General features: G+C 44.6%; 1 protein-coding gene across 1 annotated transcript; it reads right to left on the bottom strand.

Moving 5' to 3' along the window:
- Nucleotides 1-1,703: 1,703 nt before the first annotated feature.
- Nucleotides 1,704-23,941, bottom strand: angpt2b (angiopoietin 2b; the record flags this gene model as incomplete). The annotated part of the gene is made up of 9 exons (XM_079748994.1): nt 23,454-23,941; nt 14,606-14,758; nt 13,815-13,936; nt 10,495-10,727; nt 10,030-10,154; nt 6,978-7,079; nt 4,461-4,627; nt 2,233-2,363; nt 1,704-1,864 (listed from the first exon to the last, which is right to left on the bottom strand). Exons 1-9 carry the CDS (start codon nt 23,817-23,819, stop codon nt 1,704-1,706), a joined length of 1,560 nt encoding a protein of 519 aa, XP_079605120.1. The 5' UTR covers nt 23,820-23,941.
- Between the last annotated feature and the right edge of the window lie 1,710 nt (nt 23,942-25,651).

Raw genomic sequence — 25,651 nt, forward strand, 5'->3', positions numbered from 1 at the left:
TGTCTATCTTAGCGTTGCCTGATGAATTCCCAGTGAAGTTAAAGGCTCTGTTGAAGCAGAAACTCAACCCACACCACACACACACGTTGTGCAAGAAAAATATAAACACACACACACACACACACACAAACATACACACACACACACACACACACACACACACACACACACAGAACATGAGAACATACATAACACACACAAACTCCCATCCCTCTTTCTAGCTCTCAGTTGTGCCCTGTCCTCCATATCCACTAATCCTAGTAATTATAATGATAATCCTTTTTTAAATTTTTTATTGTACATAAAATAAGGGGCTGAATGGAGAACCGGCGGCGGAAGGCCTGATCCAGAGAAGATGGCTGCTCCACTGGACTGGAACACAACCACTCGAGCTGGCCGGTTCAGCCAGTCGCCCGGAGAGAGGGTGCTCCGTACCCTGCCCTCTCCCAACCCGGACCCCCCAACACACTGTGATTCATCACCCCATCTTCACCCCCAAGGTCACAAGAAACCCCATTAGCCAAGGGGTCAGGGAGTATACCCGGTTGGTTGCACACTTTTGGTGTGTATTGGTGTGTGTACGTGTGTGTATGTGTTGGTGGTTTTTCCGATGTCTACTGCATTCGGTGCACTGCTAGGGGACTGCATTCACTATCCCACATTAGCTCCGGGGGAACTTTGACAATCGAAGCCGATCTGTGATTTCCATCACATTCTTTTCTTCTTTTTTTACGGAAGTTCGCATGATTGCAAGAGCCCCACAGATTTTAATGAAGAAGCAGCATGTTGTCCATTTGCCGATGACTCACGCTTATTATCCCACATGGTGGACTCACAAGCCGTGCCCGATTCACGGAGGCAGGCACATGGGTCCATTGTTGCAGGGGATAAACCCGCCCTGTTGCCAATGGGTCTCCAGGCACCGAGCAGTTCTCAATGAGTCATCGGACCAAGTGCGCAAGACAACCTCGTTTTTTCTTATTTCTTTTACTCCGTTTAATTGCAGGACCCAGCTGCAGGTTGTGTTGTACACATGGGTAAAAAGTAGCCCTTATATTTAAGTATACCATAAAGAACGCATTTGAAGGCATGGTTTTAAACAGATAATTTTTTTGGCTTGAGTTCTAACTGGGGACGGCATTGATTTGTAAATGCATCTTTTAAAAGACACATCATGGATGGTCCTTTAAATGTAAAGTAAAAAAATAAGCAATTTGCCATTGAGATAGTAAAATGCCGTTAGAATAAGAAGAATGGGACCAACACAAATGTTTGAAAATAAATCCATGAAAAAATCACTATAGACTGTAATATCTTACTAGCTGATGAGTTCAATGGTTAGCAATCATTTTTAAATATGTTTTCTTCAATTATAGACTCGGCACTTCATGGAAATGTACTTTTCAGTACATTTGAGTTTCTCCACTGGAACTCCGGAACATCGTTCAGTTTAAGAGACAGGAATCCTGAGTGTCCAAATGTCCGTTCTGAAGCTCCGCATTCAAACAGTCTCCCGTTGGGGGCTGTATTCCATTTGAACCATTCGTCTTACCTCAACCAAGCCCACCTGCCAATGCCCACACACACAACCAGCCACACACACACACACACACACACACACACACACACACACACACACACACAGACACACGCACGCACAAACACACGCAGACACACAACAATTGAACAGAATGTCCCCGGCTCTACAGGTTTGCCGGGCGCACCATCATGGTTGTCATGGTAGCCATCAGCGTGGGGCCCTTCCAGTAGTACCACTTGATGCCGTTGTAGCTGACCACGGTGGAGGATGCTGGGTAGTACATCCCATTCAGGTTAGACGGACCGCAGGCCTCAAACCACCAGCCTGAAACCGGGGGGGGGGGTCAAGATCAACCCATGTCTGCACGATTTAAATTTGGTTCAGATAGAAGGGGTTAGGAGGGTCAGGGTGTTTCACTCCCAGCTGAAAGGAACTGGATGATTACCCCCCTCCTCCCATTCCCCCCCTGCAGCCCCCCTTTACTCGCCTACCTGCTCATCACAGACGAATATGTCTAACGATCTACTGTAAGTTGCGTTAAAAAGCCTCTGCCGAATGACTAAATATATGTGTAAAGGCTGGCAGATGCGCTGAGATGCCCTTCGGGGCCGTCTGCGTCAAAGAATGAGAAATAATGGGTCGAACTGTGATTAAGAGCGGGTTGAGAGAGAAGGCGCTCCCCATCTCCTTACCCCCAGAGGCGATCTGCGCACACTTGCAGGTGCAGCCGTCGTTGTCCCTGTCCTTGGTGCTGAAGGCCGTGCCGGTGTGAGTGAGGCTGCTGGTGCGCCCCGCTGTGCCGCTGAACCCTCGGGCATGGAGGCTATAAAATAAAAAAAACGGAAAAAAAAAAACATGAAAGGTTTTTAGCAACAAAAGAGAAAGTGGCATTAAAGTTGGATGAAAAACTTGTCACCTAACAAAGTGAAGCTGCCATGGAACGGCAGGATCTAAGCCGGAGCCCAGCGGGATGGGGTTGCTATGCAACAATGGTTAAGGAGTGTGAGACGAAACCACCATTCTTTATTTATAATCCCTGCATCACTTTTTTTTTTGGAGGGAAATGGATGATTTGTCTCACAGAATTCCTAGAGGTACAAGCTGTTTATGTTTTTATTCTTGCAGGGTGTGTGTGTGCGAGTGTCCATCTGTCTGGGAGTGCGTAAGTGCGTCTATGCGTTCTAACTGTGTCTCTGCATCGTGTGTGTGTGTGTGTGTGTGTGTGTGCATGTGTGTGTGTGGGAGCATGAGTGGGCCAGTTTAGGTTTGATGGGGAAGTTCACGAGGTCGACTGCTGTCTGCACCGTGTCTCAGCCCTTCGTTCGGCGTGCTAAGCATCAGTCCCTTCCCCCCCTGCAGAGAATGTGACCTTATCCGCAGCCCCCCGGAGCATGTTGTCTGGGATGACTAGACAAATCTTCTCCCCCCACCCCCACCTCCCCCTGTCCCTCCGCCCCCCGACAGCGCTTAAGTTCAGAGGGCATTGACCGCCGAACTCATGGGCTGTAGACAGACGGCGTGTGCGTCTCCGGCCACTTAAGTGGGAGAGAGGAGGCTGTGCTCGTGGCTTATGGGGGCCACGGGGTCGGTGCTTGGTCAATTGTAGCAGGTAATTGCTGAGATGGTGTGAAACACACAACTTCGAGCAGTGTGCTGCATGGCAGCCTGAAAGGAACAGTGGTATGAGCCGGCGTATAGCTCAATGTCAATACAAACCAACACGTTGGCTATGCCTCGTGTTTTTGACTATCTTGTTTGTGAAAGGTTCATTTTTCCCCACACAGATGAGACTTTCCAGCTTTATTGTACTGTGCAAATGTTTCCTGAAATGTATCATCCTATGCTGATGGAAAAAAGATGATGAGGACCTGGGAGGCCAGCTAACGAGAAAGAGAGAGAGAGAGAGAGAGAGAGAGAGAGAGAGAGAGAGAGAGAGAGAGAGAGAGAGAGAGAGAGAGGTTTCATTGGCTGAATGATTGCGTGGACAACAGGCCTCTGGCTCAATGGGTCCAGTTCAAAAGCCAGGATTGCGGCACCACCCTTATAAAACTGGTGCATACTTAGCTCGTAAAGATATGCACACTCTCTCCCTCACACGCACACGTTAACATACACGAAAAGCTCACGCGAGAAGTAGCTGGCATCTCTGACTGAACAGGTGGCCCACCTCCGACAGAGAGGGAACGGAGAACAACTCACGCATACAACTTTGTTGAAATCAACTGAACTGACTGACTGCCCACTAATTATGTCAAAAGGGAGGGAGTAAGCACTCGCACGCGATGAGTAGATCATCATCTCATCCTCTGAGAATTGTTTGGTTAAATAACATTTCTGGTGAAGGTTTTTGCTCACTTTAAAGCATCCTCCTCTGGCTCAAGAGTTGTCATTATTTGTTTGACTGTTTGTACTTTCTTTACTCATAGATTCCCGAGAAGCTAGTAATAGTGGGTGTTTTCCTTTTATTCTGTACCCGTGTAAGAGGCCAGCCATGGAGATTTGCAGGGGCAGCAGCATGATAATGGGAAAAAAATGACGGTAGATTAGAGCAGCAGCCTGCCTTTCTATTAACTCATATATCTGAGTGACAGTAAATGAATGGCATTTTGGTCAACATCAAATTATTTATTGCAAGGTGCTAATTGTAGTGTGGTTAAACTAATCTCAGAACACTGATGATAAGCAATCACTTATGCAATAAAAGAACTGCACCAATAATTATGCTGAAAAACATAATAACACGGCAAATAATAGTAATCCACAACATATCATAATAAAAACCCATAATATTGATTCCAATCATTACTTTTGCCCATCTATGTCATTTACTGTTTACACTTCTAGTTAAGTTTTTTACGATAGAAAAAAAAAAAGGTTTTTTTTTCATCCTTCTGTCAATTGTAAATAATTGAAAGTCGACCTGTAGTTGGCGTCCTCAGCGTCCATGTGGAAGTGGTCGTAATGGGAGAACACCTCGCTGCCGCCGCGGTCCCTCAGAAGCACCTGCAGGCTGTAGTCCTGGGAGCTGGTCAGCTGATGGATGATGTCATTCCCCAGCCAATGCTCTCCAGACGGGTCTCCAAAGCCCTGCGGGTGTGGCCACAGAGAGGGGGGGATATAAAAAGGTGTGATTCACGTTAATGACGCCTTTACTTTTTTACCTAGCAGCCCACAGTGAGTGTCTCCATCCCATCTCCTAAATCAAGGAGAGTAAAAAGCCCAAAACTGCTGCCTTACCATAAAGGAAATATTGAAGACGTGAAATATATCATTTTATTGCAATGCAATTCCAACCCCAAATCCATGTGACGCCATTCTTCATAGTTAAGGGCCAGTGTGTTAAATTGAGGTGATCACAAATTGAGACGTGGTTGGATGTGTAGAGCTCCATCTGTGCAGCGGTTTGTGTCCATGTTCCAGAGAGGATCAAGCTTTTGGGACACACATATATATATATATATATATATATATATATATATACTGTATATAACGCCACAGTGTGTGTGTGAAGCTGTGTTGAGCTCCTGACCAGCGAGTGCTTTTGATGCCTGCGTCCAAGATGGTTAAGCTTTTTGGAAGCATAGTATAATGCCACGTGGTGTGTTGCATTTCTTCTCCAACATCGCTCATAGAGATAACACACCCCAATCATTCCTACAACGCTTTGCCCTTCTTGAAAACACGTTCTCTCTAGAGCTGTTCGTCCATTCTGGGCTACTATAGAAACAATGGCGGTCCAACATGGCGGCCTCCGCGGAAGAGGTCCGACTCCCCATGTAGGGCTCAAATTAACGAAACACACCAATTCTCATTTTCCTTGGGATTATACAATAATTAAAATGATATATTCAGTAACAGTACATATTAAGAAAAAGGTTTTCTCTTTGGTTTCTCTGTTATGGCATTGTCTAAAAGTGATCAATGCCCACTAGTGCAGACACATTCTTCAACTTCAGTTAGGATTCAGTTAGGATTCACTTATCAAGGCAAGGTGGAATGTAATTAAATTCATATAATGAAAATAACATTTCAATAAAATGAGTTTGGTTCCCTTGAGTCTTAGGGCAAAGTAAAATATATATATATATATATATATATATATATATATATATATTGTATTGAAATAGAAAGAAACTGAACAAATGGAACAATATTAAATGGAATCAGATATAGTCTTTGAAGGGAGTGATTAGCTCTATAGAGTCAGTTCCGTAATTGAAATGAGGCCTGTCACTCCATAGTAATACAAATGAATAAAGACAAGTGCATGAGAGGTGATGGAAAACAATTACGATCGCAGTTTAGGCGATTGTATTCTAATTGTATTCATCAATCTATCATGTAAGTCAGGGGCCTCATTTATCTTTAGCGTAAAGAGATGGTTGTTCGTCACGTTTAATAACCATGGCTTGATTTTAAATAGCATGTGTCTTAAGGGTCAAGGAAAGCACTTCTGCACAAACACACTGCCACGGTGCCATCAAAACATGAAACTACCCGATCCACTTCCGGAAAACCACTTAACAAGCTAACATATTGATAATGCGCTTGTAAAGATATGAGTCCAATAAATCCATTTTATTTCTCTCTATCCTACCCTTCCTCATCTGCTCTCACTCAATCGCTTTTCCCGTGCCCAGCCATATGAGTTGATCAGCTGAGGAAGGTTGAGAAAACATCTCAATTTAAATTTCAATCACAAAAACCCCAGGCAAACCGCACTCATTAGCACGTTGGGCCAATTGAATTAGAGTCCTAATTGTTTCTCCTCATTTTTTGTCGTTTGAACACAAGAGTTGGAGTCGTTTGACGGACCGTATCACGCCTCAACGGCACTGAGGCTCGCATGGGGGGCGAATACAACTGCACTGCTGCGGCAAGTCCGGCACACTGCTGCGTAACAGCGCACTAAAGCGTGGTTTTTGTTGTCAGGTCGAGGAATGGCCCAAGGATGAGAGACTCGTCTGTACTGCAGTGTTTTTTGCCGTCAGCACTTGTTGCTTGGGGCTCATCTTTCATAACCACTCATATTTTCACCACAATTTTCCGGAGAGAGAACGGCAGAGGGAGAGGGTGATAGAGAAGGATAGAGAGGCCAATTGGGACTTGGATGATGGATAAAAGACAGCGCTCCATGGATAAGGGAAATGCAGAATGTGTGTTGATGTGTGTGTGTGTGCGTGTGTGTGGGTGTGTGTGTGTGTGTGTGTGGGGGGGGGGGGTTGATGTGTGGGGGTTTGACAGAGAGTGGGAGAGAGAGCAGGTGCAATAACATGAGGATTGGGAAGGGTGGGAGGGTAAGACTGGGCTGCAGGGGGGCAGTCGGACACAACAAGCACACGGTCACCTAAAGATCCCCACCCCCCACCCCGCCATACCAGGATGTACAGAAACACTAGGTCTGAATTCAGCTGGAATGGGGTCAGCAGAATGGTACCGTCTTGTAGTCCCTCCATCCGCGATGGAAGTCCACCGAGCCGTTCCGCCGGTGCTGCAGCACGGTCCATCCCCCGCCGCGGGTCTGCATGTCACAGAACACCTGCCGAGAGAACCAGAGGAGGGGAGAGAGGGGCCGGGGGAGGGGGTCGGGGGCTTACTGATTGGGTTTGCTTCGGTTGAACGGGTTCAGTTGTAGAGACAGTGCTGAGTTTGAGTTCACGGAGAGGTGGGGGGGGGGGAGAAGAAAAAGAGCGACAGCAAAGAAAATGTGAAACATGCAAATACAGAAGAAGAAATTGGTTGCATCAGCGGATGCAGAGGAAGTGCGATAAGAGCTGGCGTTTTACACCTGGCGGGAACAAGGCAGTGGAAAGACGCCACCGAGGCCTCGGAGAGAGAGGGAACAAGAGAGAGAGAAAGAGAAAGAGAAAGAGAGAGAGAGAGAGAGAGAGAGAGAGAGAGAGAGAGAGAGAGAGAGAGAGAGAGTGGGAGAGAGAGAGAGAGTAGGAGAGAGAGAGAGAGAGAGAGAGAGAGAGAAGGAGAGAGAGAGAGAGAGAGAGAGAGAGAGAGAGAGAGAGAGAGTGGGAGAGAGAGAGAGAGAGTAGGAGAGAGAGAGAGAGAGAGAGAGAGAGAGAAGGAGAGAGAGAGAGAGAGAGAGAGAGAGAGAGAGAGAGGGAGAGAGAGAGAGAGTAGGAGAGAGAGAGAGAGAGAGAGAGAGTGGTGGTGAGGGAAAGGAGGGGATGGTTGTTACGGGTGTCACGCATTGACATGATCAAGGCGAGATGGGACCATGAACATGTCAGTGTGCTCCGTTATCAAAGACTCTTGTTGGACGGCTTTTTTCATTTTAATTTTTTGTAGCACACACAAGAACGCACACACAAACACGCACACAAAATGCACGTGTTTGTGAGTTACTCACAAGAGACACTCACATACACACCAACACATGCAACAAATCATTTTTATTGGCTTTTTCATGGCTTGACATAGTTTTTAAACAGTTCCTTTCAGATATGTAGAAGTGAGATCTCTCAGCTGTTAAAGTAATATTTTGTAATTGTAATATTGTGGCATTATCATTTGTGTATTTTATTGGTTTTCGGCTAACTGGATTTTGTTACTGCCATATTTTCAATTCAAACTCATTTTGTCCAAACAGCCGATGGCTCAGCCCAACAGAAATGCAACTTTGACGAAAAACAATGTAATGTTTGCTACCAGTAGTTTTCTGATGAAATGTTTGGCTTCTGTATTCTGTTGAATGTTGTTAGATAACATTTCTGTCAGATAATAATCCCTAGACCGGAAGCACCGATTAACCAGGGAAAACACCCCCTCGTTCCTCACGAAAGATAATCTGATTTAAGACTTCATAACTTGTTTAATGCTAGCACATGGTTTGAGTTAGACATGGCCTCTGTGGAGACTGTTGACCACTGTAATAAAATAGTTTATCTTTTAGAAGTTTTGAAGTTGATTTTGAAGTTGAAGATGGCAATCGTTAGAAAAGCGGTTGCATTGGCGTCCACACTCAGTGGCACGGTGATGGACACATGGACTATGGGGGATGATAACATACAAGAATACCGCATCCACCTACCCGTTTTCCTCCTGATTGATTCCAGTTGTGTTCTCAGAATAACTGCAGAGTGGACTTAAAAATGGATGATTGTGGGTGTTAAGTATAGGTCTTCTTGGATGCCATTAATTTTGATGTCGTAAGTCGCTATCTTCTGCTTGGGGAAAAATTATGCCAAATGAGTTATTGTGTTATGAAATATGGGCCAGAATAGGACATTGTTAATCAAGGTCAGACGGTGGGGCTGAATTCCGATGTGCTGTGTTATCATTTGGTATATTAGGGAGCAAGATAACGTTTTGAATACTGATTTGGAGCGGATAAATATTTATTATACCTTTACCACAATTTATTGATGACAATCATTTATGAGCAAAATCCCGACCACTTGGGTATTATATGACTTGTTTTTTTATGGCCTCCAGCAGTTTCATTAGGCTTTAGGGTTCTTTTTCTAAGTATTTTTATGTAGCCACGTTTATAATTTTAACGACTCCGTTTTGCATTCATCAATCTAAAACGGGAAATCTGTCTCGGCTCTTTTCTCTCTCTCATTCATGCGCTCCTAATGAAGGAAATATAAATTTCAAATGGAAAGTGCATGCTTGTCCCTTGTCCAACTAAATAAAACCGACACACCAAATATAAAAAAGATGCCGATTTTAATCTGCACCACATTATTGCAACCTCCCATTTTTTGCCAGCTGCAGTGAAATAAAATGGCACACACTGAAGGCAGAAAACAAAGTTGGAGAGCAGTGACATCTATCGCAATCTGTACGGCCCGTGTCTGGCAGGAAACACATGGTTCCGATGCCAAACTACTGGCTTATTTGACCCACAGGAAATGAGAAGAACCAGGGAGGGAGGGAGGGAGTAAGCGGGAGGAAAGAGGCAGTTGTACCAGCCAGTCAGTGGTGCAGAGACTTGGCAACCAGTTTTTTGTTAAGTTTATTTTCTCTGGAAAAACTCAAAGATCTGACCACATAATGCGTGTCTTGATTGAGGAAACCTCATAGGCTTGTGGTGAAGTTAATGATAGCGAATGACTTTTGGGTGGATAAGCTATACGTTATATGCTTCTATATGTAATTTCCTTCGCACATACACTGGCTGAATCCAGAGCCCTGTAGGGCCTGATGTGCCTGTTGTTTGTAATGCTACCTCCCACAAAAAGAAGGCATGACATTTCCGTCAACGACTGTGCCAGGAAAAGTTTGGAGAATGTCATTGCACGAATCGTTTGTCTGAGTTCAACGATGCCCGTAATAATAATAATGAAGCTTCTGAATGTCACAGTGGATAAGGTTGGAGACTGCAGGTAGTATCACTATAAATCAATATCAGTAATATCAAGGTAGGCTACGTGCTTAATATCAGCAATAATAAAATGTTTCGCAACAATGCCTAGAATGTACGTGATATTTAGAGGAAGAGGTTATTGGATTTATGTGTAACGTTACAGCACCTTGACAGTTTTGGTGGAGTTTGGGAGGCGGATGCTGTATATCCCGTTGTCTTTCACTCCGGAACGCAGGATGTCTGCACAGTCTCTGAAACTGGCCTGCTCCTCTTTTGCCGTCGTGGAGATCTCTGTGAATACACTTTCAGATGAGCACCTGCTTTTTATAGATAGGACCGAGAGCTCAAGTTGGCGTCAGGCAATGGACTTGGTCACCTTTGAACTATGCATACGTCATCAAACATGTGCTTTACCAGCAAAAAAAGAATCCAGTATAATGTCTCTAAGGTTTCAGTCTAATCACTAGGCAAGAGAGTGACTGGATTTGGAATATCCGCGTCAACATCCTTGACATGCCTAACCACCATCGGATCTTTGACGAGCTGTCTTGAAAAGGCACATCCCATGCCACATTGGCCACGCGTGTCTACTGAGTGTGTATGCTCCCATCTCCCCTGGGAGAGGCTTTACCATTGCAGTGGTTGACCATGGCCAGCAGCTGCTGAACAGAGTTGGTGAGCAGGGCCTGCTGCCTCTGCAGCATGGAGCTGCTGGCCGTGGAGCCGTCCACCTCCCCCTGGAGCTGTTCCACTAGGCGGCTCTGCCTGTCCAGGAGCTCCTGCAGCTGCTGCTTCTCCTGCTGGAGCTCCCGGAGTTCCCTGCCGTAGCGGGACTCCAGGGCCGAGAACCGCTGCTCCAGGAAACTGGGAGGGCAGGGCAGTCCGAGAACATCGGTCGAGGGGAGGAAGGGGGAGAGAAGGAGAGAAGGAAAGGAGATGGGACGTGAGATCTTCTTAGCTCACTCTTGTTTGGGGCTAGGGGTTGTGTTAGGTTAGGGTGAGGGCATGTGTTGCGGTTGGAGCTAGGATGAGGGGCAAGGGTTATGGGCTTGCATCAGAGTTGCAGCAAAAAATGGGGCAAGTGTTTTGGTTAGAGTGAGGGCTAAAGTCGTAGTAAGAGCTAGGGACAAGGTAAGGGTTTGGATAAGAGCTACTGTTAGAATGAGGGCTAAAGTTTGTGTTAGAGTTAGGGACAAGGCAAGGGTTGGATAAGAGCTAGGGCTAGAGTGAGGGCTAAGGTTGGAGTTATAGCTAGCTTTATGTTATGGCTGGGGTTGAAAGTGGATGTTTTGCAAATAAAAGTAAGATTTAGTGGCCCTCATGTGTGTGATGATGGATGATATATAGACCTTAGAATAGAGTAGAGTCTCGCTGGGTACACATACAGCAGTACGGCTGAGACCATCACAGGTAGGCAACCTGTAATGCCCCTCCATCACAGCCATAATTCAACAAGCTGACAGTCACCTGCGTGTGTTTGTGTGTGTATGTGTGTGTGTGTGTGTGTGTGTGTGTGTGTGTGTGCGTGTACGTGTCTGTGTGTGTACGTGTGTGCGTGTACGTGTACGTGTGTGCGTGTACGTGCGTGTGTGTGTACGTGTACGTGTACGTGTGTGTGTGTGTGTGTGTGTGTGTGTGTGTGTGTGTGTGTGTGTGTGTGTGTGTGTGTGTGTGTGTGTGTGTGTGTGTGTGTGTGTGTGTGTGTGTGTGTTGGGTTGTCATTTTGGTTCATGTCTGTTTGCTCCACACCCTCAGCACCAAATGAACATCATAAATCTTTGGCCAAGATCTTTATGGGCTTGACTCACAGCTCTGGGGTTACTTTTGAATCAACTCCAGCCCCACGCGTTGAACAAGCTACTTTTTGGGTCTCCATTCATGCTGTTGCCAGATGGAAACATGTTTATTTAATCTCATGGAACGCAATGGAACATAGTTATGAAGTAGCAAAAATGTTCTGGTCGGGATCCATCATTGCAATGCAATGATGAATAATTATTAATGATTAATTAATTAATGAATTGTGAACAAAAGCAAAAGATACAAATGAGAGTAAAAAAATGTAGTGGAAAGAAATACATACTTTTTTGTATGGGACGAGTCATATGTAGAGGAGAAATTATATTATATATATTTAAGGTTTTTTGTATTCATGAACTTGGAGTCAACTCATATGTCATCTGACGACAATCTGAAGAGAAAGTTTGAGTCAGAGGAGCCTGCTTTGGCAGGGACCTGTATTTTTATCTCAACGTGAATCATCTTATTGCATCTCCTTTGTCTGAATTCATCATCATACAGAGCGCATTTTCATGAAGACAAAACGTCTCTACATTTTTAAATCTCATGTTTCACTGCACGGCACGGCGGCCTCCTCCAACTGTGAGCCAATGTTGTTCACGAGAACCCAAACTCAAAACAAAAAGCATCTACTCATCCTCCATTGTAGAAATCTGAGATTCTCTGAGACTCTCTGTTCTGCAGGGTCCAGAAGTGGTGGTGACCGCTGCAGCTCTTCTGTTCTTCTTCTGCTCCACAGGGGGCCGCTGCCCCCTGCCCCCCTCCCCCCTCCCCAGCAGCCCACCGACCCTACCCTCACTCCAAAGTGTTCTGCCTCAGTGTGTGCCCTGCTTAGGAGCTGTAGTGCAAAGGCTTAGTTATGGTTCCACTAAAACCTGACGCATAACCAGAACAGGGACTGCGTCGAGGCGTCTGCGTGGTCCTTGAGTTGCATCGACGTGGAACCATAACTGCGCCTTAAGAGTGTTACATCAATGTATATGCCAGGTCCTTATATATCTCTATATATATATAGATATATCTATATATATATATACAAAATAGAAAGGAGCAGGTCCTATCTCCCTCTGGATTCCAATCGGATGTGTAAAAAGCTAGGCCCCAGCTTTCACATGCTCACAGTTGGATGGAATCACAAACAACCAGATACCAGGGACACGCCCCCCAACTCGCTGCCAGGCGACCCGTCCTGACCCCCCTGCTTTTATGATTGGACCAGACAGAGTACCGCCCTTGTTTCATTTAACCGGAGACATGGGAAACCCCTTTTCATCTATATTCACACGTTATGGTACTATCCACACACATGCAGTGCATTTGCAAACACACACACACACACACACACACACACACACACACACACACACACACACACACACACACACACACACACACACACACACACACACACACATTATCATACACACATACAAACACACACACACACAGACACACACCCACACATTAATGCATACCCCCGCTGACTGCTTGACAGCCCTTAACCGTGAGGGTGCACCCCTGTGGATCCCATCTGCAAGCATTTGGGCAGTTGGCTTTAAAGCCCTACTGTATGGAAAACAATTGTTTAACACCATTAATAACGATCAACTCTGATGTAGATCAAGTTTGAATGTTGATACAGCGTGCACCTCTGGGGATAAATGAGCCCATATGTTTCTTCTCTGTGTCAAATACAGTAAGGCTAGGACTCAATCACTGTGTGTTTGTGTGTGTGTGTGTGTGTGTGTGTGTGTGTGTGTGTGTGTGTGTGTGTGTGTCAATGTATGTCTGTCAATCTGTGGGAATTGAGTCTGTTGACAAGACTATGGGTTTGTAACCATTAATGTGTGTATGTGTGCAGTGTGTGGCCATGAATTTGTGTGTGTGTCACCATGAATGTGTGTTGTTGTGTGTGTGTTTGTGTGTGTTTGTGTGTGTCTGGGAATTTGTGTTTGTTAAGGATGCCCATGAATTGTTTTTTGTGTATGTGTGTGTCTATGAATGAGTTTGTGTGTGTGTGTGTGTGTGTGTGTGTGTGTGTGTGTGTGTGTGTATGTGTGTGTGGGTGTGTGTGTGTGTGTGTGTGTGTGTGTGAATGACTGTGTGTGTGTGTGTGTGTGTGTGTGTGTGTGTGTGTGTGTGTGTGTTCACCTATTTTTCTCGTTGAGCCGGGAGATTTCCTGGGTCTGCTGCAGGATGTGTTTCTCCAGCCGGTTGGTGAACAGCGAGTACTCCAGCAACTGGATCTCCAGCCGGCTGGTCTGGTTCAACACCTACCAACGGCCACAAACCCAGAGGAATGGATGCCTCCCTCGCTCATAGATCAACCGGCAGCACAAGAACGGCACAGAGGGAGTCACGGATGAATGTAGAATACGGATGAGAACTTGATAGATCTGCCGTTCTGGCTACTAATAGACTCCATGTAGAGTTTCAGTTCAGCTTTGATCTTTTGATGAACGCTGCTATTATCTCGCTGTGCACCTGTGTTGTGTTTCCTAGCAAATTGCAGATTAAACAAAAGCTCAAACTAACAGGCTTTGATATTTACACTGTTTTGTGTGTTCTTTGTTAACCTGGCTAGGGTGGGAGTGTCCCGCGACCCCAGCAGACTGTCATAACAAGTCTGTGGCACGATAGAGAAACACATCTGTGTTGTTGCATTGCGCTGTATGTTTTAATTGGCATGTTGTCAGTCACTTCTCTTAACTTCCCCACTGTCAGCCCCCCTATCAGTAGAGCGAAACACAATCTGCTTAAAATGCATTGTTCTTCCCCTGTGGAACACACTGACCTTGGGTAATGGGCTTATATTGGCAATGCACGTTCATGTAATGATCTTCTCAAATTATGTCTGAGTTTACCACAAATGGTTCACAGCCATCGTGTCTGTTCAAATTGTCTTCAAACAGCTCCACACTGCCCCCTGCTGGCGGACTCACCTGGGTCTCTACGTCCGTCAGCTTGCGGGTTTGCTCCGCCGATTGGCTGAGGAGGTTGGTGCCCATTTCCAACATGGCCGCCGTCTGGGTGTGCACCTCGTTCCTCTTCTCCTCCCTACCGGAACGAACATTCTCCCGGATGAAGCTCTCCAACTACCCGGAAACACAGGTAATAAAAATATATTATTGACCAATTTAAAAAAAGCAGACTTTCTACTAAACGATCCTACTTCCCATCAATCCCTCTGTGTATCATCCACCCATCCGATTCTCTATCTATCTGTCAATCTATTCATCATCCATCCAAATCAATCCATCCATTCATCAATATGGTAAGAATCGTACCCAGAGCACAAGGCAAAACAAACCCCTTAGCATGACTTCCACCCCCATCATGGTAGCATGGCCTCTCTGAAAACCACGTGCAACAAGGTTCAATGGCCGTTTCCCAAACAGCTACAATCCCATTCCAATGGTGGAAAATCGTGCCATTTCCAGGACTTCCGAATGGGGGAGGGGGGGATGTGTGAACTCTAATCAATCACACGCTGGGAAGCGGGAAAGGCGTGAAATGTTAAAACGCTTGGTTTAGAAATAGCACGCCATCCATCTTGTTCCATGAGCAAGCGAGGAAGCCATGAGCGAGGCACATGGAAGGCAAACGCAGCCACCAGTCAGGCATTTAATATACCATGTTTTGCACGTCACCGGTGGGGGTGGTGGTGGGCGGGGGGGTTGACATGCGGCGCCGGTCTTGTAATAAAGACGGGTTGAAAACCGCAGAGGGAATTAATGATATTTTTTGGGGTGAGAAATGTCATAGCAAAATAGTCGAGTTAATGGGAGGGAGGGTGGGGTTAAAGATGGAGTTGATCAAAGGGATTTTTCTGCCATAGGCACCGCACCGCGACCACGAACGATTGAAGAGAATACCATAGCTTGTGTTTTTGTGTGTATCCATACTGTTTCTCCCAACCCCATCCTACACTCAACTTCAACATCTTTGCTACAGATGAAAACCAGACAAAGATAAGAAGCAGTCCAGAAAAAAAAACTTCAAAAACTCATCAAAAACGAAAGATGACTTTGAGGAGATTACCGCACAACTCAAACCAACTTGATAGCACACGATCACATTCCTTCTCACGGAAGCTTCTGGTCCATCCAAAGAGCTTTTCCACACACTTTCCATCATAGCTGTCTGATTCGATTGACCTCAAGTTCAGAAGTCGGGGTGCACTGCCCGCCAAAACTGAACCATTTATTTTAACGCTGGCAGAAGCCATTACATCTTGTCTACATGGATCCAAATTAGTTTTGCAGGCTGCGTGTCTGGTTTGGGGGGGAAGGGGGTATGGGGTCAAAACAGTCTCATTAATAATGAATGCGCGGAGAAGGATTCACAAATGTATTTTGTGATTTATATATAAATGACTCTCTTCTCACAAATACATTTCAATGCACACACAAATGGATATCGGTATGTATAAATGTAAAATAATCCATAAACAAAAATAAGTTTCACAAACACATTTCTGATCCACACACAAATATGTGTTGTTTTAAATAAATGTCATATAAATCCAAAAATATATTAGTTAAAAAGATATTTGCAATTTTCATAAAAAATGTATTTGGATGTTGTTACATTAGTATACAAACTGTTAAACTTGAATTAACAAGACATTTTTCATTTGTGAACTTGTTTGCATTTGTGTGTGAAGTGGTCTGTATTTATATGTGGATTTTTGACTCTCCTGACGTGACTGGATTCACAAATGTATTTTTTTCAACAAGGAACTCTCTGTAGCTAATCAGATGCCTCCCTCGTTTTCAGCCAATCACATGACTGCAGTCCCGACCTCTGAAGAATAAGTCCAGCCTCCGAGCCTCCCGGTTCCCTCGGTCAAATGTCTATGGGAAATAACGGGTTTTTTTAATGATCGTACATAACAATCTCTAGGTGGCGAAGAAGTAAAAGCTGCGTCACGTTTTGAACTACACACTTTTTTCCATCTAGTTTCGACTGGGTTTGGGATTGTCGGTGCCGTTAAAGTAATAAACGGTACCGAGAATCTAAAAACCCAGTCACTGCAGTCATGTGATTGGCTGAAAACGAGGGAGGCATCTGATTGGCTACAGATAGTTCCTTGTTGAAAAAAATGCATTTGTGAATCCAGCCACGTCAGGAGTCTCAAAAATCCACATATAAATACAGACCAGTTCACACACAAATTACAACAAGTTCACAAATGAAAAGCAGCTTGTAAATTCAAGTTTAACAGTTTGTATATAAATGTAACAACATCCAAATACATTTTGATGACAATTGCAAATATTTTTTAATTCATATATTTATGGATTTATATTACATTTATTTAATACAAGACACATTTGTGTGTGGATCAGAAATGTGTTTGTGAAACTTATTTTTGTTTATGGATTATTTTACATTTATATATACCGATATCCATTTGTGTGTGCATTGAAATGTATTTGTGAGAAGAGAGTCATTTATATATAAATCACAAAATACATTTGTGAATCCTTCTCTGTGCATTCATTATTAATGAGACTGTTCTGACCCCATGGGGGGATGGGGTGTGGGAGAGACAGTGGGGGTCAGCATTGGCCGGGTTCATCCCAGTGTCTGTAAGGCTTCAGTGTTGATCCTCACAGCAAATGTTTAATGTTGTTTTTGGGGTGTCTACGAATCCGTCACAAGGGAGGGTTTCCTATGATGGAGGAGCATGAGAACAGCTCTGATGGCTTACAAAAGCCAAAACACGGAAAAGGTGGCTTTACTCAGACATGGAATCGGCTCCTAATTTATGTGTCATGTCAACTTCGTTGTTTTGAAGGTTGAAATAAATGAGGTTGTGACTTGAGTGTGTTCTCAACACCGCTGAATAACGTGATGCATGTCATATTTTCTCCTTCGTCTTGAGCGTGGTGAGTCGGTGGCGCTTGAGGTGTCGTTGCCTTAATGAACTAGGCTGGAAGAACAACAACTCCATGGGTTACCTTGCCACCGCCATCTCTCATAATATGACCGTATTAACATAAGCTGTTTGGGCTCCGGAAAGTCGCCTTAAAAACACTTTCAAAGCCACTCCATCAACCCCCCGAGGAGAGCAGGGAGTTGAGTGGAGCACAATATTGGGGGTTGTGTGAGGTTTAAAAACAAAAGCAAAGAAATCGCTTGTTTCTCCTCTCTGAATTCCCCGGAGAAGTGAACTGAGACAAGGCATAGGATGCTAGGTCAACTCTGAAATTCCACAGAGGGGTAATGTGTGTGTTTGTGTTTGTGTGTGTGTGTGTTTTCTTTTATCGAATACCAAAGGGAGGGTCAAATTTAGACACATACACACAGACAAACACACACATTCACACATTGCCTCTCACACATATTCTTTCGCCAACCCACTCTCTTGCTCTAGTCTCTCTGTCTCTCTCTCTCCCTCACACACATACACACACACAACTACACACACACACACGCACACATACACACACACGTGCACATACTCAAACCCTGAGGCTATCCCACCGTGGCACATGGTCCAGTTTTACATGAAACACAAAGCCAGGTGTTGAAAGGGGCCGTCACCACGGGGTCAAAGGTCAGAATACTCTTACTCACTTACATGCATATCGGCGTTCTTGCTAAGCTTGTGTGGAACTTTAGCCTTGTGAAGCAAGGAGGCGAATCGTTGAATAAATCATATAACTTTGTAACGGTACAGGTGGTGGCCCAGCTATTTGCTGGCTCTGCGTGACATTTTAGGTTTACAAGACCTGTTAACGAGATCCAAGGCACATATTCAGACTCATCAACTTCTTGTACCCTCATGAACCCCCCCCCAAAGCCAGGCAGGAGAGGTGGGCCCGGAGAGACAGTTGAGTTTTGGTTCAAACAAACACATACACACAAACCATACACATAAGCTAAGATACACACAAGGGTCCAGTCATGTCAAGCATTTGCTTGACATGGTCACACGGGGGGCGTGATATTGAAGTCTGGTCTCACAGCAGGAGGGCACAGAGAGCACTAGTAGGCTCGCCCCTCCTGTGTTGTTTAGCGGGTGTTTTTATAAGCGTGTGGAGCGAGTGAGCAGGACGAGAAGTAATGATCAGGACCTGACAGTGAACATGTCAGGCTTCCACACAAGCAACTTTATTCACCAGCCATGATGAAAACCAGTCCAGGCTGAAGAGTGAGACATGGGGATTGATCGAGAAGAATGGAAGCCATTAAAAAAACTGAACAAAGGATCACGAAACTCAGGAAAAGTGATCATTTGATCTCAACTCTTAAAAGCAGCCATTTTCATTTTTAAACTCACATCAAACGTGATCTTTCTCCATAACTTTTGATAAAAAAAAAACAAAAACACTGGGATCAAAATATACCCACAAACAACTTGAATAGTTGAATAGTTTTTAACGTCAACTTCTCCTCTACAACATGGATGTCTCCGTGGGCGACTGGCAGAGAGGTTTGATTGTCTTGCTGAACGTCTTTCTTTAAATATTTTGTGATTGAGGAAGGGGGTTAGCTATTTTCTGTGATAGTCTGAATGTTATATGTCCTATAATATTGTAAACTTAAAGGTCCAGTGTGTGAAATATTGCAGGAACAAGCAATGAGGCTGCAAATTGCAACCAAGTGAAACCCCACCCACCTCCAATCCTTCCTTCCCAACTATGTTGGCCTGTACTGGCCGGTAATTTGTCAGGGGCCAGTAGGTATGACTGTTTTTGTGGAAAAGCAACATCCATTTTAATCCAACCATGATAAATTATTGATGCTCTCGTAGAATTAATCAGTTTAATCAGTATCACAATCAGGTATCGGTGTCTTATTCACCATGGTCACTGGATACGTTGTATATGACATTGGGGATGTCACCGCCTATTTACGTTTCTCACAGATAGTACTCTTATTGAATCCATAGTGGTCAACTACCTTCATAGACAATTATCGCTCTCTGTAATATGCATTGATCATTCATCTTGATAGCAGTCTGCGCTGCGAGCCAATGTTGACTTGCCCTGAGGTACGTACATATAGGTTGCTTTTTATAACGTAACAGTGTGCAACCGTTCTGTTTGGATACAAACTTTCTCTGAAAGAGTGATAGGGTACCTTTAGTTATGGAACAGGGAAACTACCTAAAAAACAAACATCGCCAAGGCATAGATGTATTAAAGAATGAAGTGCCACTTCATAATTCCGCTCATCCGCAAACTACCATCCGCTACACTATTTTAAACTTGAATGAAGAACTTCAACTCCTAAATAATTGAATCCTCGAAAAACTGAGGATTTTCTGGTGAAAGGACATATCCTAAGCTTGTATTCACTGGCTATATGAGGTGGGTCCGATCGAGGGTTAAGCTTCATGGACAATTACAGTATAATGCCACGGGGCCCGGTGCTTTGTTGAGCTCAATCTGTGCAGCGTGTATGTTGCTGTCCACCTCTGAGCTTCAAGGACACTTCATATCTCAAGCACAACATCTTAATTTATTATGCCCCTACACAATGACATTACTTGAAAATTATCACAAAAGCGTCTTAGCCATGGCTCTTCCTAAACCTCTTAGCCAAAAGGCATTCCCTCTAAAGCCGTTGGTCCATTCTGGGCTACTGTAGAATGATGGCGGTCTCCATGGAAGAGGACACACCCCCTATTTTGATATTAAGGGGCAATTTTTTTAGGTACGGAACAAACCAAAAAATCATGGAATAATACAATAATTAAAACCTATTTAAGAATATTGTATTCCATTTCTGCCAAATCTGTTCCGCTAGATGCCTTTACATCTGACACACTGTGCCTTAACCCTTATTAATCACTCTAATCGATAAATAATGAGGTTACAACAAAGTAACAATGGACAAATGTTAGGTTGCATGCACACTGCAACACGTGTGTGCAATGCCAGTCTCGCCAGTGTAATCCTTGTTTTTTAGCCTTGTACTAAAGACACAGTTAAGTTTCTGTGTTCATTAAGATTCTGTGCATAATTTGCAACAGATTTCTGTAATTCTACTTTCTCTATAATCTGCAAAGTCTGATTGTAGATTTCCTTGTGTCTTATGTTTTTATCACCAGCAAATCAAAGGTAACGGTTTGAAATGAGAAGAAATTTTGGTCATTCAAACAACCTGGAATTAGTTTACTTATAGACAACCAACTTACTAAGAAAAGGTTGGTCTGACCCAGGCTCAGGCCCATGTTTTTACAGTTTTTCTAGGTTGTATACACACAAAAAATGGAACTATGCACACAATTCTGAAAACTTGAAGCTCATGTATCAAATACAAGACCCCAGGCTGCTAAACTCTAAGCACAATTCCACTGTTTTCACATTTTTGATAAACTCTAAGCAAAAATCTCATCATTTCATTAAGCTATGGTTTCAATCCTGATCCTTTGGCCTGATCAGGATTGGAGGTGGGATACATATAGATTTACATGTAGATCTGTTTCACCTCATTTATATTGTTATTTTTATTTTTTGTTGGCCTACGAAAGATTTTTATGCAGTCAGTTCAGCTGAACATTTTACTGTATTATAGTAAAAAAAAAAAAATCCTTTGTTACCTTTTTGTACTTGTACTTGCACTGATATCATCATTAAATCCCCCGAAAGGCAGTCTAAACATTTTGTTACTGTAGTATTTATCATTTTACTTATCAGTGCAATTACTGTACTGTAATTCACCAAAATAGATAACATTGGTGTATTGTCAGAACAATGTTGCAGCATAAACTACAGGTGTACAGTATGACTCTGGGAAGCTGGGATTGTGAGTTTAGCTCATTGGAGCTCATTGGATAGACAAATATGCATTGGATCTTATTCTGATACGATTGTGTCAATGCAATATTTATATGATATATTCACAGTATGGTATTACAATTTGGCAACTGTCTTTATACTATATGCACCACCTAATTGCAACTTTAAAAAGAAAGCTATTTCTAAACAATTGTATACATTGGAATATGTAACTTGGCCACATAAAGCCAAAACATATATAAATAGTATTTTGATGGAATTGATCACACCAGTGTTTAATTGATGCTCTCTAAGGGATATTCATTTTAATAGCTGTGTTTACTGTTTCGTGGATAAAATCAGTTTTGAGTAGAATTTGTGTAGTTTTGACAAAATGATTAACTCTTCTCAGGTTTGTGTTTAGAGTTTTGAGAAATTGAGCTTTAGTTTCAGAAAAAGGGTTTAAACGATTGAGAAAAACTGTAAGTGGAACGGGCCCACGCCGGGCTCATACAAAACATGCACAGGTGGTGGTAAGGTGGTGCTAGTTACCAACCCGGGACAGAGCCCCTGACCAGTAATTGCAAGAAAATATCGTAAAGCAGACGGCACCTCCATGATCTTTGCCACAAAAAACACTGTTTTCTGAAGATCTTTTTAATCACTTCCCCACAGTTTAGCCTCTTAATAACCACAGCGAAATGACCTGACACAGGCCAGCGGTCTGGCAGACAACACACGCTAATCACCGTCTCCCACTGATAAGGATGTGTTCTGTTGGGGAAAAGCATGGCCTTCCTCCAGCCGGGTGATGGACTTTCAATGCTACGACCTGCAGGACTTTATCTGGGGGAGTTCTTACTCTGTGTTATGATTGCAGGCAGTGAGAAGGAACGACCGCGCAATAACCAACCGCGCAATTTCTTTCCGCCATCCAATATTAGCAAAGAATCCTTTTTGTATCTTCCCTCTCCTCTTTCTCATGCAATCGGGATTTCTGGGCAGCCCAGTGGTCTTAAATACAGTACACACACATGGACCCACACACACAGACACAGACACACACACACACACACACACACACAATCTGTCTCAATCAGTCCGTCTATATCCGCACACATACAGACAGACATCACTCCAATCTCATAAAACAAGTAAACATTTAAACAGTGATCATCTGGGAAATCACAGCAAAACCCTTCACTAATCCCCACTAAAGTCCTGTCCTTAGCCCGGATCCAAACCGTGTGATTTTGCCAGCGAACCCGGTGTGTATTGAAAAGGATATTGAAAAGGACATGGGAACTAGCAGTTCATCCTCAGCCGCCAGATATAGACGGCGTTGATGACGGCCGAGGCAGGCGCACTGTGCACACTGACATAAATACCAGTCCCTCCAGAAAAACGCGGCATTTTTTTGTGATTGTTGTGGCCAAAAATCCTTGATTATGCGGCACGTTTTCTTAAAAAATGCGATGAAATATTCGGCACATTTATGCCACTTTATGCGATGAAATTGCTGGAACTTGCAGAAAATGCGGGAACTTGCGAAAAATGCAGCTTTTCGATGGCGTTCACGTCGCGTAATTACGTCACTTTATAACGTTCCCATGGCAACAGGGGGAAATGGCTGCTCTTGTGTTAGGTAAACGCAACATTTTTCAACTTTCTGCTAAAATATAGGTGACTTTTTTGCAACGAAAATGCGGGGATTATGAAATCATGCAAGCCCCGCATATTTTGCGCGGAAATCGGCTATTTATGCGGTGAAAGTGCGGCATATTTGAAAAAATGCGGCCCCCACATGAATATGCAGACTTTGGCTGATTATGCGTTGAATTATGCGATCGCATAATCGCGTTTTTCTGCAGGGACTGAAATACAGTGAACAGAATAAACACAGCCGATGAGATCATGCAGAAAGGGGGGGATGAGGGGGGAGGGGGGAGGAGCAGGTACTCTCTGGAAGTTTGAGGTAAGATTCCCTGAGCAGCCTTCGCCACGTCTATCCCCGACCGCCCGCGCGTTTGACCACACCGAGGGCATCGCTCACCCTCCGCAACCACAGCGTGTTGTTCTCCGTGGCGCTCTCCAGGTCCTCCAGCTTCCTCTCCTGCCTGGCGTGCTTCATCCGGGCCGCCCTCCCCTCCGTGTCCTCCCCCCGGGGGGGGTCCTCCACGCCCGGGCCTCCCTGGGACGGGGAGTCCCTCTGCGGGGTGTCGGCCGCCCCCTGGGGGAGCTCCTGGAGGGGTGACAGGGCGGGGCGACAGTGGTCGACCTCGGGCAGCACGAAGGTGTAGGTGCAGGGGCCGTGCTGGACGCGGTGCCGCTGGCGCTCGGAGCCCGCCGCCGCCGCGGCCAAGGCCAGCAGGGAGGCCAGGTGATAGGTCAGCAGCAGCAGGGCCCGCCAACGGACCATCTCCAGCGAGAAGGAGGAGGAGGAGGAGGAGGAGGAGGGGGAGGTTGAGGGTGAGATAAAGGAAGCGAGGAAGAGAAAGAGAGAGAGAGAGAGAGTGAGAAAGAGAAAGAGGGTTTAGAGAGTGCAGGCTGTCCCACCTGGCAAGCACGTCAGGTGAGTTGGGGCTTGTTTCAAGTCTTGTGTTGCCTTCGATTTACTCCTCTCTCCCGCGTTTTCTTTTTCTCACACCTCCCTATTTCCACTTTTGCTCAGCTCCGGTAGAATAAAAAACAACAGAGTTTTCCTCTGTTATTATTTTTCCGCTGCTGGTGCCAATGTTGCTCTGTTCTATGTTATCTCCCTCCACCACCACCAGCCCCCCTTCTCCTGCTGTACCTCTCTCGGGCAGTGTTGGAGTGTATCCTCGCGCGGTGGTTCCCTCCTGAAGGACACAACTGCTCCCGTTTTTCACCACCGTTCGGAAAAACGCAATTTACACAAGGAAAAAAAAGAAAAATGACTTCCTCATGTTTAAAAGTGTGACGCGGTGGCGGGAGCTCAAGGAAGCCCAAAACATGGAGAGCAAACTCCTCTCCCTACCATTGAACCTTCTTTCTTACCTTCTTTCTCTCTCTCATCACGCTTTACACGCTACTCTCTCCTTCCCCACACTGAGCCGGAGGCAGGGAGAGGCGGATGAGAGGAGAGGGGTGGAGGAGAGGAGAGGAGGAGAGGAGAGGAGGAGAGGAGGAGTGCACCCGACATGGCCCGTTGTTTTTTTGGGGTGGGGGTGGGGGGGGCTAGGGTGGGATCTCAGGCTGAAGTGGTAATACCTCTAAAACAGAGAGATGGAGAGAGAGAGAGAGAGAGATGGAGAGAGAGATGGAGAGAGAGAGAGAGAGAGCTGCATACCTCCCTAAGACTTTCTCTCCCCTACTCTTAATCACTCATTCTCTCTCTCTCTCTCTCTCTCTCTCTCTCTCTCTCGCTTGCACACAACCAGACATACTTAGTGTACGCACGCCACCCCCTTCCTCCCCTGCTTTGCTCCCCCTGTTTGCAGGGGGTAAGCGGAAAAACACACAGTGACGAGGACCTTTCTCATTGTGTTGTTACGTGTTTCCACTCACTCCTTCCCCTCAAAATACTCTTTTTCAATACTTTCTTCCCAGACTCTGCCCTTTGAAAATGAATGTTGAGTTCCCCTTGCACACACTTCTGGCAAAATTACTTTTGGGGTGATAAAGGCTAATCTTATTTGACTTTGATTTTAATCTCCTGTGACCGTGATTGAGGATCATTCACTCACTTGTGAGGGCAGAAAGCAAAACACTGGCCAGCTTACATTGTTTATATGATACCCAAGTTTGAGTTTGATTGCTTGCCTTCCCATGCAAGAGATGCCATGAAGATTAAATCACAAAAACCTCTGAACCTTTCTCTTATTTCTGGAGCTTGTCTATTTATGGTCATTTCCTTTCTTTCTTTCTTTCTTTCTTTCTTTCTTTCTTTCTTTCTTTCTTTCTTTCTTTCTTTCTTTCTTTCTTTCTTTCTTTTATTCCATCTCATCACTTTCACTTCAACCATGCAAGTGCAACTGCGTGTTCAAATGGCTATTATGGTTTGTCATTGAAATAGAGGAATACTTGATGTTTCTAACAACCATGCAAATGGTGCCCTTACCCTTTTTCTCTTTGTTTAGTTACCTCCAACACCAGCCACTCTCAGCTTTGCTCAGATTCTCTGAGATTCCTTCCTCTGACAATCTTATATAAAATATGTGCTGCTATCTCTCTCTATTTCTCTGTCTCTATCTCAATCTCTCCCTCTCTGTGTATATCTCTGTAACTATC

This window comes from Pollachius pollachius (assembly GCF_949987615.1).
Source record: "Pollachius pollachius genome assembly, chromosome: 13".
Classification (NCBI taxonomy): Eukaryota; Metazoa; Chordata; class Actinopteri; order Gadiformes; family Gadidae; genus Pollachius; species Pollachius pollachius.